This window comes from Urocitellus parryii, chromosome 1 (assembly GCF_045843805.1).
Source record: "Urocitellus parryii isolate mUroPar1 chromosome 1, mUroPar1.hap1, whole genome shotgun sequence".
NCBI lineage: Eukaryota > Metazoa > Chordata > Mammalia > Rodentia > Sciuridae > Urocitellus > Urocitellus parryii.
In genome coordinates, this window is record NC_135531.1 from 52,309,904 (window position 1) to 52,327,398 (window position 17,495).

General features: G+C 35.7%; 1 protein-coding gene across 5 annotated transcripts in view; it reads left to right on the forward strand.

Annotated features, from left to right (window-relative positions):
- Positions 1 to 17,495, forward strand: part of Erbin (erbb2 interacting protein) — a 135,958-nt gene that overhangs the window by 55,448 nt on the left and 63,015 nt on the right. For all 5 annotated transcript variants that reach the window (XM_026390857.2, XM_026390859.2, XM_026390860.2 and 2 more), the window contains exon 4: positions 1,945 to 2,062. In XM_026390857.2, coding sequence (XP_026246642.2) covers positions 1,945 to 2,062 — 118 coding nt within the window. The remainder of the gene's footprint in view (positions 1 to 1,944; positions 2,063 to 17,495) is intronic.

Below are 17,495 nucleotides of genomic sequence, written 5' to 3' on the forward strand. Positions count from 1 at the left end.
GGCAAATGAACTAAACACACACTTTTCAAAAGAAGATTTACAAATGGCTAACTATAAGAAAAAAACGTTCAATCACTAATAATTAGGGAAATACAATCAAAAAAAGAAAGTCAGCATACTATGGTGCTACATTCATACCTGTGTTTATAGTAGCACAATTCACAGTAACCAAACTGTGGAACCAGTGCAGATGTCCATCAACAGGTGAATGGATAAAGAAAATGTGGTATATTTACACAAGAGAAGTATTTTTTATTCAACCGTAAAAGTGAAATTAAGTCATTTATAGGAAAATAAGTGAAACATCAGACCCTTATTAATGCAAAACAAGCCAAACTCAGAAGGTCAAGGGTTATTAAATACTGTCTCTCATGCAAAAACTACAGAGAAAAAAGGAAAAGAAAGGTGGGTGGGATGTGAAAATTGAAGGGACATCAATAGAGTAGATTAAAGGGACCAGGGGAAGAAAAAGGAAAATACTGGGGAGTGATATTTGCTAAATTATGTTGTTATATTCATATGTATGTATATGTATCAACAAGTTCCACCATTATGTGTAACTGTAATGCACCAATGTAAAATTTTGCAAAGATAAAATATTTGGTTTTACTTTCATAGCATAACTGCTAAGGTAGATAGTGAGACTATACAATTGGTAGAGCACATTGATGTGCATTTGGGGATGATTGTTATTTTATCACGATTTTATTGTTGAAACACATTTTTAGAGGTAGTATTCTGTTCATTTGCAGTTTGGAAAGTTTTCGGAGGACTCATTCTGAAATGTAGCGATAACTGGAAGGAGAAATTTAGTGTCATGAAACACTATCAAATTATCATCTTGTTTTTTTGCTAGAATTTTTTAGTGTATTTTTCTCTTTTCTTCTTCTTATCTTGTGTTTTATTTTTAAAAAAGCAAACAGCTTATACTTTTGTTAAGATCTTTAGCCATCCAAACAGCAATGTTTATGAAACTGTGGACCAGAGACCCATTGGTGGCTTATAAAGCTGATTAGTACACATGGTCAGCATTTAGAAAAATGAACTGTATAATTTAGACTATGATAATTAGAAAATAAAAAGGTAAGACACTTAAAGAAGGATTTTCAGATGAAGAAGAAATTTTTGTAAGTGTATATTCTGTGCAATGGGATGCATTTGTACTAAAAATGATTCATTATTTATTTGGGCATCCTGTTGGAATCTAGCATTCCTAACTATAATATATTAGAAAATAAAGTATGTTGTATATGGCAGTTGTTTCATGAAGTATTTGTGTTAGATTTTCATATATGTGTAAACCTACTGAATGAACGTGTGCAAAAGACTTTCTTTCCTGGTGACCAGTAGTAATAACACTTAGAAACTCATTGGTACCCTTGGTAATTTTAAAGAGAAATCTAATGGCTGTGGGTAAAATATTAAGGATTTTCAGTTACATGTTTAAGAATTAAATACTTAAATTGTGGAATTGTACCTTGAAATTTAGTATTCTTCCTTATAATTTATTTTTCACCAAGTTGTGTTGCTTGCTGAAGCAGTTTGAATAGCTGAGTCTTTTGAATAGCTGAGTCTTTTGATAGGTAATAGTTTTATTATGGTTTTCATTTTGAAATAAACCTGTTCGAAAGACAATCTCTACATTTTATTAAATGTAACAGCCCCAACCACCTTTTTGATTACTTCAGTAGAGTATATAACCTTACTCTTACTCTAAAGTGTGTTTCACTTTTCACTTAGATTAGAAGTATGAGGATATAAATCATTCTAACTAGTACAGATGTATTCAGGTACATGAACAGAATAATGAGAGAGCTTTCTGATATTAGTATGGGTAAAACTCTATTTTAATGACTACTACTAATTATTTGTAAAAGGTAATAGATGAAATATTTAAAGAAATTTAAAAGATATTCAAAATCCTTTTTTCTCTTTTTTCACTAGCAACTTTTTAACTGTCAATCTCTACACAAACTGAGTTTGCCAGACAATGATTTAACAACGTTACCAGCATCCATTGCAAATCTTATTAATCTCAGGGAACTAGATGTCAGCAAAAATGGTAAGGTCTTTCTTTCACTTAATTTTTGTACTTGGGAATACATTTCATTATTCAGATTTCTGTTGTTTTAACAAATAAAATATAAAAATTTTATTTTTCCATTTTAAAGATTTTGCAACTTGTTTTATATAAATCAGTAAAATTTATCGTTATACTTTTGGCTTGGCATTTGTTTTATAAGTATAAAAACTATGATAACTTAAAACAGGTGGAAAATGGTGGGTTTTTTAAATGTTGTTATTAACTGTAGTTACTGGGTTGTGTAATAGACCTCTTGAACTTGTTTCTCCTGTCTAAAGTTTATATCCTTTGATCTATATAGCCTAATACTCAAAACCCTACTCCTTTCCAGCCACTGATAACCACCATTTTACTTTATGCTTCTATGATTTTGTCTTTTTAAGATTATATATGAAAATGAGATTAAGTAGTTTTGACTTTTTTCCTTACTTAATTTAATGAAATGTCCTTTAGGTTTATCCATGTTGTCCCAAATAATAGGATTTCCTTCTTTCTTTTTCAAGTTTGAATAGTACTTCATTGTGTATATATGCCACATTTTCTTTATTCACTCATCTGTTGATGGACACTTAGGTCAATTCTGTATCTTAGGTATAGAACATAGATGTTCTGCAGATGTTTCTCTCTTTCTCTCGACTCAATACCAAGAGGTATTTGCCCCCTCAAATACCTCTTGGACATACTAATTTAATTTTCTTTGGATATATACCCAGTACTAGCTATTGATAGTCCTTTATAAAAAAGATATTATTTTTGAGGAGACTCTATACTCTTTTCTACAATGGCTATACTAAATTATGGTCCCACCAACAGTGGGGGTTCCATTTCCATTTTTTTCAAATCCTCATCAACCCTTTTGTCTTCTCTTTCCATTGTTGGGGATGGAGCAAGTGCTAGGTGAGTGCTCTGCCACTGAGCTGTACCTTTAACTCTCTGTTGTCTTTTTGATAATAGCCATTCTAACATGTGTAAAGTATATGTCACTGGGGATTTAATTTGTATTTTTTGATGATTAATAATGTTGAACATTTTTTCATATTCCTGTTGGCCAATTGTATGTCTTCTTTTGAGAAATATCTATTTAAGTTCTTTGCCATTTTAAAAATCAAGTTGGTTGTTCTCTTGATATTGAGTTGTTTGAACTCTTTACATATTTTGGATATTAACCCCTTTCTTAAGAAAGAAAAAAAAAATCATTGTTCAGACCATTGTCAAACTCCAGAGCATAATGAGGCTTTCCCCTTAGGTCGTGTTTTTGTAATTCTATAGTTTGAGGTTTAACATTTAAGCCACTAATCCATTTTGAGTTAAGTTTTACATATTTTGTAAAATAAGAGCCTAATTTCCTTTTTCTGCATGGGGATATTTAATTGTCCTAACAGTTTTGAGGAGATTGTCCTTTCCCCATTGTTTCTTTTGGCACCTTTGGAAAAATTGAATTGACCATAAAAGCATGAATTTATTTCTGAACTCTTTATTTTGTTCCATTAGTCTGTGTCTGTTCTTGTGCTAGTACTATACTGCTTTAATTCATGCAGTTTTATGGTATATATTTAAGTTAGGGAATATGATACCTGAAGCCTTGTTTTTTTTCAACATTGCATTAGGTGTTTTTTTTTTTTTTTTTGCATTAGCTTGTTTTTTTGTGAAAAAAATTTCTTTTTTTTTTTCTGCCAAGGCAGTTTTATTATTTTTTTAAAATTTTTTAAAAATATTTTTTATTGGTTGTTCAAGACATTACAAAGCTCATGATATATCATCTTTCATACATTTGACTCAATTGGGTTATGAACTCCCATTTTTACCCCAAATACAAATTGCAGAATCACATCGGTTACACACTCACATTTTTACATAATGGCATATTAGTGACTGTTGTATTCTGCTGCCATTCCTATCCTCTACTACCCCCCCTCCCCTCCCCTCCCATCATCCCTCTCTACCTCATCTGCTGTTGTTCAGTTCTCTCCCTTGTTCCCCCCCCTTTCCCCTCACAACCTCTTATATGTAATTTTGTGTAACATTGAGGGTCTCCTACCATTTCCATATGCTTTCCCTTCTCTCTCCCTTTCTCTCCCCCCACTCGTCTTTGTTTAATGTTAATCTTTTCCTCATGCTCTTCCTCCCTGTTCTGTTCTTTTTTTTTTTTTTAAAGAAAGAGTGAGAGAGAGTGAGAAAGAGGGAGAGAGAGAGAGAACTTTAATATTTATTTTTCAGTATTTGGCGGACACAGCATCTTTGTCTGTATGTGGTGCTGAGGATCGAACCCGGGCCGCACGCATGCCAGGCGAGCGCGCTACCGCTTGAGCCACATCCCCAGCCCCCTGTTCTGTTCTTAATTGCTCTCTTTATATCAAAGAAGACATTTGGCATTTGTTTTTTAAGGATTGGCTAGCTTCGCTTAGCATAATCTGCTCTAATGCCATCCATTTCCCTGCACATTCTATGATTTTGTCATTTTTTATTGCTGCATAGTACTCCATTGTGTATAGTTGCCACATTTTTTTTATCCATTCATCTATTGAAGGGCATCTAGGTTGGTTCCACAGTCTAGCTATTGTGAATTGTGCCGCTATGATCATTGATGTGGCAGTATCCCTATAGTACGCTCTTTTAAGATCCTCGCTATACCTCCAGATTCACACTTCCTGCTTAGAATTGCTTTTGCTATTCTGGGTCTTTTGTTATTCCATATGAATTTCATGATTGCTTTATCTATTTCTACAAGAAATGCCATTGGGATTTTAATTGGCATCGCATTAAACCTGTAGAGAACCTTGGGTAATATCGCCATTTTGATGATGTTAGTTCTGCCTATCAATGAACAGGGTACATTTTTCCATCTTCTAAGATCTTCTTCTATCTCTCTCTTTAGGGTTCTGTAGTTTTCATTGTATAAATCTTTCACCTCTTTTGTTAGGTTGATTCCCAAGTATTTTTTTTTTTTTTTGAGGATATTGTGAATGGAGTGGTTTTCCTCATTTCCATTTCAGAAGTTTTGTTGCTGATATACAGGAATACCTTTGATTTATGCCTGTTGATTTTATATCCTGCCACTTTGCTGAATTCATTTATTAACTCTAGCAGTTTCTTTGTAGACCCTTTTGGGTCTGTTAAATATATTATCATGTCATCCGTAAATAGCGATAATTTAAGTTCTTCTTTTCCTATTTTTATGCCTTTAATTTCTTTTGTCTGTCTAATTGCTATGGCTGGTATTTCAAGAACTAAATTGAATAGAAGTGGTGATAGAGGGCATGCCTGTCTTGTTCCAGATTTTAGAGGGAATGCCTTCAATTTTTCTCCATTTAGGATGATGCTAGCCTGAGGTTTAGCATATATAGCTTTTACAATGTTGAGGTCAGTTCCTGTTATCCCTAGTTTTTCTAGTGTTTTGAACATAAAGGGATGCTGTACTTTGTCAAATGCTTTTTCTGCGTCTATCGAGATGATCATATGGTTCTTGTCTTTAAGTCTATTGATGTGGTGAATAGTATTTATTGATTTCTGTATATTGAACCAGCCTTGCATCCCAGGGATGAATCCTACTTGATCATGGTGCACAATTTTTTTTTGGTCTGCTTTTGTATTCGATTCGCCAGGATTTTATTGAGAATTTTTGCATCCAAGTTCATTAGAGATATTGGTCTGTAGTTTTCTTTCTTTGAGGTGTCTTTGTCTGGTTTCGGGATCAGGGTGATGTTGGCCTCATAGAATGAATTTGGAAGAGCTCCTTCTTTTTCTATTTCTTGAAATAGCTTGAAAACTATTGGTATTAATTCTTCTTTGAAGGTTTTGTAAAACTCTGCTGTATACCTATCTGGTCCAGGGTTTTTTTTGGTTGGTAGTCTTTTGATGGCTTCTTCAATTTCTTCCTTTGTTATTGGTCTGTTTAAATTGTGTGTGTCTTCCTGACTCAATCTGGGCAGATGGTATGACTTACGAAATTTACCGATATCTTCACTATCTTCTATTTTATTGGAATATAAGTTTTCAAAATACTTTCTAATTATCTTCTGTATTTCTGTAGTGTCTGTTGTGATATTGCCTTTTTCATCCCGTATGTTAGTAATTTGAGTTCTCTCTCTTCTTCTCTTCGTTAGCATGGCTAAGGGCCTGTTGATCCTATTTATTTTTTCAAAGAACCAACTTTTATTTTTTTCAATTTTTTCAGTGGTTTTTTTTTGTTTCAATTTTGTTGATTTCTGCTCTAATTTTAATTATTTCTTGACTTCTACCACATTTGCTGTTGTTTTGCTCTTCCTTTTCTAGATTTTTGAGGTGTAGTGTGAGTTCATTTATTTGTTGGTTTTTTCTTTTTTTGAGGAAAGAACTCCAAGAAATGAATTTCCCTCTTAAAACTGTTTTCATTGTGTCCCATAGATTCCGGTATGTTGTGTCTGTATTTTCATTTATCTCTAAGAATTTTTTTATCTCCCCCTTTATGTCTTCTGTAACCCATTGATCATTCAGTAACATATTGTTCATTTTCCATGTGATGTAGGATTTTTCCTTCCTTCTTTTATCATTGATTTCCAGTTTCATTCCATTATGATCAGATATGGTGCATGGTATTATCTCCACGCCTTTATATTTACTAAGCGTTTCCCTATGGCATAATATATGGTCTATCTTTGAGTAGGATCCATGTGCTGCTGAGAAGACCGTGTATCCACTTGATGATGGTTGATATATTCTATATATGTCGGTTAAGTCTAGGTTATTGATTGTGCTATTGAGTTCAATATTTTCTTTATTCAGCTTTTGTCTAGAGGATCTTTTTAATGGTGAGAGTGGTGTGTTGAAGTCACCCATGATTATTGTGTTGTAGTGTATTTGACTCTTGAACTTGAGCAGAGTTTGTTTTATGAACGTTGCAGCTCCATTGTTTGGTGCATACAAATTGATAATTGTTATGTCTTATTGGTGGATGGTTCCTTTTAATAGTATATAGTGTCCTTCTTCATCCCTTTTGATTAACTTAGGTTTGAAGTTGATTTTATTCGATATGAGTATGGCCACTCCTGCTTGCTTCCGAGGGCCATGTGCTATGATTTTTCCCAACCTTTTACCTTCAGCCTGTGTATGTCTTTTTCTATCATATGAGTCTCCTGAAGGCAGCATATTGTTGGATTTGTTTTTTTGATCCAGGTTACTAGACTATGTCTCTTGATTGGTGAGTTTAGGCCATTAACATTTAAGGTTACAATTGAAATATGATTCGTACTTCCAGTCATGTTTATTTATTTATTTATTTTAGTATGGCTAGTTTTTACTCTTTGGTTTTTTTGCTCCCCCTTTACTGAGATACCTCCTGCTGTTAGTTTTGGGCACCATTTTTCAATTCCTCTTCTTGTAGTATTTTGCTCAAAATGCTTTGCAGTGCTGGTTTTCTGGCTTCGAATTCTTTTAGCTTTTGTTTATCGTGACAGATTTTAATTTCATTGTCAAATCTGAAGCTTAATTATGCTGGATACAGTATTCTTGGTTGGAATCCATTTTTTTTCAGCGTTTGAAATATATTGTTCCAGGATCTTCTTGCTTTCAAAGTCTGTGATGAAAAATCAGTCGTTAACCTAACTGGTTTACCCTTGAATGTAATCTGCCTCCTTTCTCTCGTAGCTTTTAATATTCTCTCCTTGTTCTGTATGTTGGCTATCTTCATAATTATATGTCTTGGAGTTGGTCTATTACGGTTTTGAATGTTTGGGGTCCTGTAGGCTTCCAGGATTTGGCAATCCATTCCATCTTTCATCTCTGGGAAGTTTTCTAGAATTATTTCATTTAGTAGGTTGTCCATTCCTTTGGTTTGATTCTCTATGCCTTCTTCTATCCTGATGACTCTCAAATTTGGTTTTTTTATGACATCCCATATCTCTTGAATAGATTGCTCGTGGGATTTAAGCATCTTTTCTGTGTTGACTATATTCTTTTCAAGTTGATAAACTTTGTCTTCATTATCTGATGTTCTGACTTCTACTTGATCTAGTCTATTTGTAATATTCTCGTTTGAGTTTTTAATTTGGTTTATAGTTTCCTGCATTTCTAGGATTAATGTTTGATTTTTTTAAAGATCTTTATCTCCTGGTAATGCTCGTTCTTTGCCATTTGAATTTGTTTGTTTAATTCATTTTCAAAATATACTTTTATTGCTTGGGCTTGCTGTCTCATGTCTTCTCTAATATTCCTTTCCATCTGAGTTAGGTATGCCTTGAGTTCTTTCCCTATCCCTGTTTCTGATGCTTCTAGGTCCTCCTGTAGATTTAAGTTGTCCTGCATTGTTTGTACTCCTTTTTTCCCTTGTTTTTTCATGATGTTCACGCTACTTTCCAGCTCTATTTGATTGCTGTGTTTCTGCTCTCTTCTATAAATTTGTTTTGGTTTTTTATATCTCTGTTGTCTCTCCTCTGTGTTGGTAGACTATGCTTGCTAAAGTGGATTCCCCTCGGAATTCCGATGGCCGAGCTCCAGGGATGTCACCTCTCTGCTATGGCGGGCCCCAGGCTCCTTACTGGGGTGTCCGAATGGAGGGATGGGACTGGACTGTCTCTGGTTGGTTTCAGCTCCGGACACCGGCGGCCAGGTGGTCTCCAGCCGCCCAGTCGCGCGGACAGCGGGTGGGCTGTCGCTGGCGGGCGGGTGATCTCTAGCCGCCCAGTCGTGGGGTCCGTCGCCAGCGGGTGGGCGGTTTCCAGCCGCCCATTCTTGTAGGCAGCGGGCGGATGATCGGTCGCCAGTGGGCGTGTGGTCTTCAGCCGCCTAGTTGCACGGGCAGCGGGCTGGGTGTCGCCGGCGGGCGGGCGATCTCTAGCCTCCTAGTTGAAGGGGCAATGGGCCAGCTGTCGCAGGCGGGCGGGCAGTCCCCAGCTGCCCAGATGTGCGGGCAGCCGGCGGGCGATTGGTCGCCAGTGGGCGTGTGGTTTCAGCTGCTCAGTCGCAGGGGCAATGGGCTGGTTGTCGCAGGTGGGTGGGCGGTCCCCAGCTACCCCAGCTACCCAGTCGCGTGGGCAGCCGGCGGGCGACCAATCGCCGGTGGGTGTGCGGTTTCCAGCTGCTCTGTCACAGGGGCAATGGGCCGGCCGTCGCTGGTGGTCGGGCGATCTCTAGCCGCCCAGTCACAGGGGCAATGGGCCGGCTGTTGCAGGCGGGCGTGCAGTCTCCAGTCACCCAGTCACAGGGGCAATGGGCCGGCTGTTGCTGGTGGGCGAGCAATCTCTAGCTGCCCAGTCGCGCGGTCGGTTGCCAGCGGGGCGGACTCCAGCCGCCCAGTCACGAGGGCCTGGCCTCTAGTCCCCTGGTTTCTCCTGCTAGTCCTGGTTTCTCCTGCTAGACCAGATTTCCTCTGAGTGATGCCTCTCGGCAGTTCAAACTGTACTCTGGGCCTGCTGTTTGTTGGGCGTGGAGGGTGGCTATTGAGACCCCACCCCCACCCCCCACCCCCGACCCCCCACCCCCGCACTCTATTGTTTTGATTTTTTCCGTTTGCCCCTCCCCTGAGCTGGCAATACAGGTTTCGTGTTCCCCACTGATGGGAGGGGGAGTTGAAGGTCGGGTGTCTCTAGTTTTCCCCGCGTCTTTATGCAGGCTTGCTCTGATAATCCCTCCCCCGGAGAGCCTAGGAGAGATTTTGTGCGAATTCCCTGCTGTATGGGAGATGAGCTGAGTAACACACACCTGTTTTATTGTTGCAATCTATCAGAGAGTCGCGGTGGTTACTTCAGCTCTCCAAGATGGTGGCCTCTGGTTTCCTTGGTGGAGTTTCCGTTGTGGGGGATAGAACTGTCCCGCTTCCTTCCCTGTCTGAAATTCCGAACTCAGCCCGGGGCTCCGTGAGTGCTCAGGCGACAGGATTCCACAGAATCTGCAGCAATCTCCCTGCTTGCTGGTCGCTTCTCAGCGGCTCCCTGCCGTCTGTAGCCGCGGGGCAGGACGCGCGGATCAGTGAGCCCAGATCTCCGGTCACACAGTTGGCTCGTGTATGAGACTCAATTACCTGACCTTGGTGCTGGAAATCCTTCCTCTAGGTTTCGGTGCACCCCCATTTTGCTGTAAGTTCCTAACAAGATAGTTTTTTGTCATTCTAACTCGTTATTCACCCGCGCAGTGGTGAGGTACACGGGGTGTGAGGCACTCTATTCTCGGCCATCTTGGGAATTTTAGTAGTGATTGCATTGAATCTGTAGAACAATGTGGATAGTATAGATGATCTTAATTCAAGCTCAAGAATGTTGAGCTTGAATTTAACTGTCAGTCTCTACACAAACTGAATTTGCCAGTCAATGATTTAACAACATTACCGGCATCCATTGCAAATCTAATCTCAGGGAACTAGATGTCAGCAAAAATGGTAAGGTCTTTTTTCCCTGAATTTTGTACTTGGGAATATATTTTTCTAGCAACTTGGGATGTCTTCTACTGCTTCCTTAATTTTTTTCATTGTGTTTTATAGTTTTCTTAGTGTTCTATGGTTTTCAGTGTATGGGTAGTTCATCTCTTTGATGGAATTATGCCTTAGGTTTTTTTTTTTAATGGTAGCTATATTAGTAAATTTTTTTTCTTTATTGTGACCAAAATACCTGACAAAAACAACTTAGAGGAGAAAAAGCTTATTTTGGGCTCATGATTTCAGTGGTTCAGTCTGTGGTTAGCTAACTTCATTACTCTGGACTCAAAGTGAGGCAGAACATTATTGCAGAAGGGTATGGTGGAGGAAAGATGCTCATGGAAGTTGGAAAGCACAGAGAGAGGAAGAAAAGGAGGGACTGAGAGGGCGAAAGGGAGTGTATGAGCATGTGAACACACAAGCGTATGAGCAAGAGACTGTTTTAGGAGCTCGGGACAGGATATAATCCTCAGCTGCACATCCTGGTGACCTCCTTCCTCTGGCTATGCCCCACCTGTCTACAGTTATCACCTAGTATAATTAATTCAAATTGTTAATTCATCAAATGGATCAATCCACTAAGGAGGTTACAGCTGTCTTAATTGAATCATTTCTTCTCTGAACATTCATGCATTGCCTGACACATGAGCTTTTCAGGGAAAATTAAAGATCCAAATCATTACACTAGCTATTATAAATGGGATTGTTAAATATTTTTTTTTGTTTGGATAGATTGTTGTTAATACATATAATTACTATTGATTTTTGTATGTTGTTAATACATAGAATTACTACTGATTTTTGTATATTGACTTTGTATCCTGCAACTTTACTGCATTTGTTAGTTCTAACAGTTTTATTGTGGAGTTGTTAGGTTTTTCTATGTGTAAGATCCATGTGTGTCATCTTCAAAAAAAGGACAATTAAACTTTTTCCACTTCAATTTAGATGGCTTTTATTTTCTTTTCTTGCATTCACGCCCTGAGTGGAACTTTCAGTGTAGTCATGTGTTGCTTGATGACAGGAATATGTGTTGAGAAATAAGTCATTAGGTGACTTTGTCATTGTGTAAACATCATAGAGTATACTTAACACAGACTTAAATGATATATAGATCATTAACTTGATGTGCTCTCTTGATGTGATTAAGAGATGTAGTAGGGGCTGGGGTTGTGGTTTAGTGGTACAGCTCTTGCCTAACACTTGTGAGATGCTGGGTTTTATCCTCAGCATCACATAAAAATAAATAAATAAAATAAAGGTATTATGTCCAATCAGAACTTAAAAAAAAAAAAAGACATAACAAACATATGAGATGTCTGAGAGGCTGCTGCCTGAATATCAATACAGTGAACTTTATTTTTAGTAAGTAGGATGGAGTGTTTATAATCATTTGGAATCATTGTTGTTTTTGTAGTCCATTGTTGACCAAATATTTTGAGATGTGTGACTATAATATGTTGAGGAGTAGTGGCAACAATGGAAAACCTTGTCTAGTTGCTAATCTTAGAAAAAACATATGCTATGAGGTGGGGGAAATGGAAGGATTAAAGGAACTCTAGGGCAAAGGGGAAAAGGGAAGGGAGGCTTAGGGGGAATAAGGATAGGATAGGTGGTGGAATGTGATGGTCATCATTACCCTAAATACATGTAAGAAGACAAGGTTGTGACTCTTCTTTGTGTACAACCAGACATATGAAAAATTACGCTCTATATGTGTAATATGAATTGTAATGCATTCTGTTGTCATGTATAACAAATCAAAATTTAACAAAAATTCTTTTAGCTTTCAATATTGAATATATGTTAGCTGTGAGTTGAACCTATATGGCTTTTACTGTGTTGACAAACATTCTTTCTATACCTAATTTGTTGAGAGTTTTTATTATGAAAGGATGTTTAATTTTGTCAACTGCTTTTTCTGCATCTATTGAAAAGTTTTTTCCCTTCATCCGTTAATGTGGTGTATGTCACATTTACAGATTTGCAAATGTTGAAATTATTATTAAGAGCAGACCGTCATGTGTCATTTGATAATACATTGAAGACTATATGGAAGATAGAAGTTAGCTCTTAAAAAAATTTAAAAAATAAACGTGTATTTCTTTTATAATTAAAAAGTGAAAGAATCACATGAGGGTAGATTTTAAATGTTGTGCCCAAAGATATGACATGCAATAAATACTAAATGCTAAGACATATTCAAATAATTTTTAACCTTTGTAGAAAATCTTTATAAACAAGTTCTTCAAGTTAGTACAATAGTACCAGCAAATATGTGGTAATTGTTTTCCATAGCCCTTAATTGCAAGGTCACCTTTTCTCCTAAATGATGACTGAAAGTAATCCTTCCTGTCATTTTAATTAAATTTCATGACTTATTGCAAATCATTTTGTACTGATTAAAATAGTCAAGTCATTCTAGTTTTACAGTTAACAATTAACTTTGGCAAGTCAGTTAACCAGAAGTCTGTCAACACACACACACACACACACACATACACATACACAGTTAAAGTAAAAAAAAAATAAAGTATTGCATGCATTCATTTGCTAAATCCTAGTTCATATGAAGCAATTAAATTGTATATCTTATAGAAAAATTATCATTTTGGCACATCCATTTTAAGAAATAAATCCATTTTACTGGTTTATGATTTATTCATTAATCATAGGTTTACGTGAAGTTTATAGTGTTTAGTACCCAACAGGTTTTCAGTTCTCAATAGCCAATAGTTTTTTTTAACTTTAAAGGTATTATTTTATTTCAGCTTTTGTTATTGAGTCATTTAACTTAAGGACTAAATTTTTTCTGTTGCATATGGAAATTTTGTGGTTTTAAAAAAAATATATATATTTTGTTGTTGATGGACCTTTATTGTATTCATTTATTTATATATGGTGCTGAGAATCAAACCCAGTGCCTCACACATGCTAGCTACCACTGAGCTACAATCACAGCCGGGAAATTTTGTGTTTTTAATTTATAATTTTATTTATATTCCATTCATTCATAGTGATGTACTTGTCTTTTTCTACTCTACTTAAAAAATTTCATATTCAACTAAAATGCCTCTATAAAAATTGGGAAAATACCCATGAATTTATCAATTGTCTGTATTTTGCCACATTTGCTTTATTTCTCTTTTTGTGTGTGTGTATTTTTAAAATATGTTCAGGAAACAGATACACGTTTTGCTGCTAATGTAATATTTCTTTTTTTTAACTAAACTTATGTAAATTGCAGGTACCACAGACTTTATCCATAGAAGTATGCATCTCCCAACAAAAGTAATTCCTTATACATAACCATAGTATCATTCTCACTCTCAAGAAATTTGATATCCCGTTTTTCTTGTTGCCCTCCTTAGCTCTTTTGCCTCTTTTTCTCCCTTTCAAGTTAAAGATCACATGTAGCATTTAGTTGTTGTGATCTTTTGGTCTTTAAAATCAGGAAAATTTGTTCATTTTTTTTTTATGACATTGATACTTTTTAAGAACTCAGGCCAGTTGGATTGTGTGTATGTGTGAGAATGTGATATTTCCCCCTCATAATTTTATTTAGGCTAACTACCATTTGAAACTTCTTATGAATAGTGTGAAAAATTTTTATTTCAATCCCTGGTGCTTAATGTAATGCCAAGCATTGCTTGTTTGGTAAATCTCAAAGTAAATAAACTTAATCTATTAAAATTATGTCTCTGCATTCCATTAGTAGGTAATTCAAGCTAAAGCATTAGAGAATTTAAGAATTATTGTGACTTTAGAAGTCATTAAGTCTACTCTTCTATCACAAAAGGTTACCTTTAAGCATTTCCATTTTTTTTAAATAGATGTTAAAGCATAAGGAAAGAAACTCTAGATAATCAGGATATGAAATTGTATGCATCTGGAAGTGTACATACCTAGTAAACTTTGTTACCAGTCTTAATACTATGGAAATATTTCTTGACTCAATAATAAAAATACTTGTACAAACTCCAGGTTTATTATTCTAAACAAGAATAGTGGAATTATGGCTATATAGTGGACTTGTAGCACTATTAAATTAATATCCTAGACTTCCAAACAACTTTGTAAAGAATTTCATTTTTACAATTATGGTGACTTTTATTTGGCCACAGTGTAAAAATCTTAGCTTCCTAGTTTTAGCTTGTCCTTGTTGCTAAAACTAAAAGACTACTTTAAATGATTTGTTCAGCCCATTAGTGTTTTTGGAGTAGTTGGAAATACTTTTTTTTTAATTTATTTTTTTAGTTGTAGTTGGACACAATACCTTTATTTATTTATTTTTATGTGGTGCTGAGGATTGAACCTAGGGCCTTACACATGCTAGGTGAGTGCTGTACCACTGAGCCACAACCCCAGCCCTGGGAATACTTTTTATATGATCAAAAGATTCAGAATAAGGGGCTGGGGTTGTGGCTCAGAGGAAGAGTGCTTGCCTAGCATGCGTGAGGCACTGGGTTCAATTCTTAGCACCATATAAAAATAAAATAAAGGTATTGTGTTCACCTACAACTAAAAAATAAATGTTTAAAAAAAGATTCCAAATAAATACTTATGACATTACTATTTGCTGCCAATAAATTTTACAATTTATTTTTACTAAAAATTAAATGGATTTATTATTCTTTCCGTATGATTGCTTATAATGCCTTGCCTTTTCTTTGTAATTTTTCTTCTTTTTGTCTTTAATTAAGGCCTAAATGAAACTACACTTTATTGTTAGTGAACAAAGGTAGATGAGAAGAGACAAGAATTAACTCATTTTACTTTTAGAGAACTAATTTAATCAACCTATATTATTTAGCTGTAGTATATATGCGTTTGTAAGTCTTCTTTATCAAAAACAAAGATATAGTATGCATTTTAGGTTGATTTGATTGGTTGTAAGGAATTTGAAGTTTTTAGTTTTTTTCCCCCCCAGTACTGGGAGTTGAACCAGGACCTCCCTTATAGTTGACAAGCCCTCTACTACTAATACACATTCCTAGCCCTTTTTATTTTATTTTGAGACAGGGTATTCTTGCTAATTTTCTGAGGCTGGTCTGGAACTTGCAATCCTCCTGCCTGGTGCAGAACTTGGAATCTTCCTGCCTCAGCCTCTGGAATATATAGGTTACAGGTGTGTGCCACCATGTCTGGCTGTTGGATTTTCAATTAGATAATAGATTGTTTAAAAGAAAGGTTAGTTATGTTAAGTGATCATAGTGTTCTCCATAGTTCGAAGTTATTAAAATTTATTTAGTATTCACATGATCACTATTGATGTGGATGGATAAGTGTTTCTTATATTCTGAGTAAGAAAATTAAGATACTATCCATTTTTTCCCTATTATAACATTTGATCATATTGAATCTTAAATCGGATATATAATCTTTTATCTAATTTCTGTTGTTTTCTGCTTTTAGGTGTTTATATCAGTTTTAGTCTAATAATATTTAAATATGTCTTAATACATCAGGTTACAGTTTTGAGATTCATTAGCTGATATGCCCTGTTTGGAAAGAGCCAGGAAACATGGTGGTATACTTTATTAATAATAGTTTCAGGTGGGTGTGGTGGCACACACCTGTAATCACAATGGCTCCGGAAACTGAGGCAGGAGGTTCAAGAGTTCAGAGTCAGCCTCAGCAAAAGCAAGATGCTAAGCAATTCAGTGAGACCCTGTCACTAAATAAAATACTAAATAGGGCTGGGGATTGGCTCAGTGGTCTAGTGCCCCTGAGTTCAATCCCTGGTACAAAAAAAAAAAAAAAAAGTTTCAGCAAGCTGTGTGTATTTTAAACATTTGCATTTGAATTTTGGCATTTAGATTGTCATGGTTTCTGATCTTTTATATAGTTCTTCCTGTGTTTTTCAGTTGGCCAGGTAGTATGGTTTATGATTAAAACACTCGCCTAGGAATAAAAAAAAAATGTTCTTTGTTCTTTGCTTCTGTTTATTGGTCCTATTTTAATATTGGGGAATTAATCTAAGTCTCTGTTATTCTGTAATATTGTCACAATTGCCAGATTGTTAGAAAAATTATATTTTGTTGTGTCCAAATGGCCTGTATAGAGAATTCTAATAGGTCTGATGATTATAACATACTGTTAAAGTATCAATAGAGAAAGTTGGTGGGAAAGGGAGACAAAATTTAAGACCATGTAGTTGTTAATTCTCTTGTGAACACACTGAATAAAATGACAGGAATTGTAAGATTGAGAAACAAGATCTGTCTTTCTGATGTGGGAATTCTGGAGAGGTTAACCAAGGCCTTTCTTTTTAATTGAGTCTAAAAGAGTGAATTGTAAGTTTTTAGGCAAAGCAGAAAATAATTGTTTGAACCTGAGGAAATCTGATGATTGGGAACAGGGGCATAAATGTGGAAAGAAAAGCCCAAAGAGTGAGCTTTTGTTTTTCTCCAACATTAAGAGATCTGAAGAACAGAAGAAAGGTACAACAAAAAAATTGAGGAAAAATACTACTGTAGGAGAAAGAAAATGTTTGTTTTCCTTACTATATCTTAATTTTTCATAAAGGGGACTTGTCATATTTATAGTTCATATCATAGTGTCTGATATTTTGTATGTTTGATACATATTTGCTGAATAATAGAGGAAAGATAATTTCAGTTTGAGGTACCTAAAATCTAATGGGAACTTAAAAATTCTTAAGTGGAATTAAAAATGGGAGCAAATTTGAGATACAGATTTAAAATCTAGAAGTGTATATGGTAGAAATTGAAGTCAAAATAAACATTAAGCTAGCAATTTGCATTAAGTATCTCAAAGCTATTGATTTAGGAGAAAACAGATACTCTGTATCTAAAAGCTAGTGATGATTTAGTTAATTTCATAGACATCAGTTGATTACTTTTTAAATAATTTTTTAAATTTATAAATGGACACAAAACCTTTATTTTATTTATTTATATGCCGTGCTGAGGATTGAACCCATTGCCTCATATGTGTTAGGCAAGTACTGTACCACTTAGCTATAACTCTAACCCCTGATTACTTTTTGTAAACTACGTGTTATGG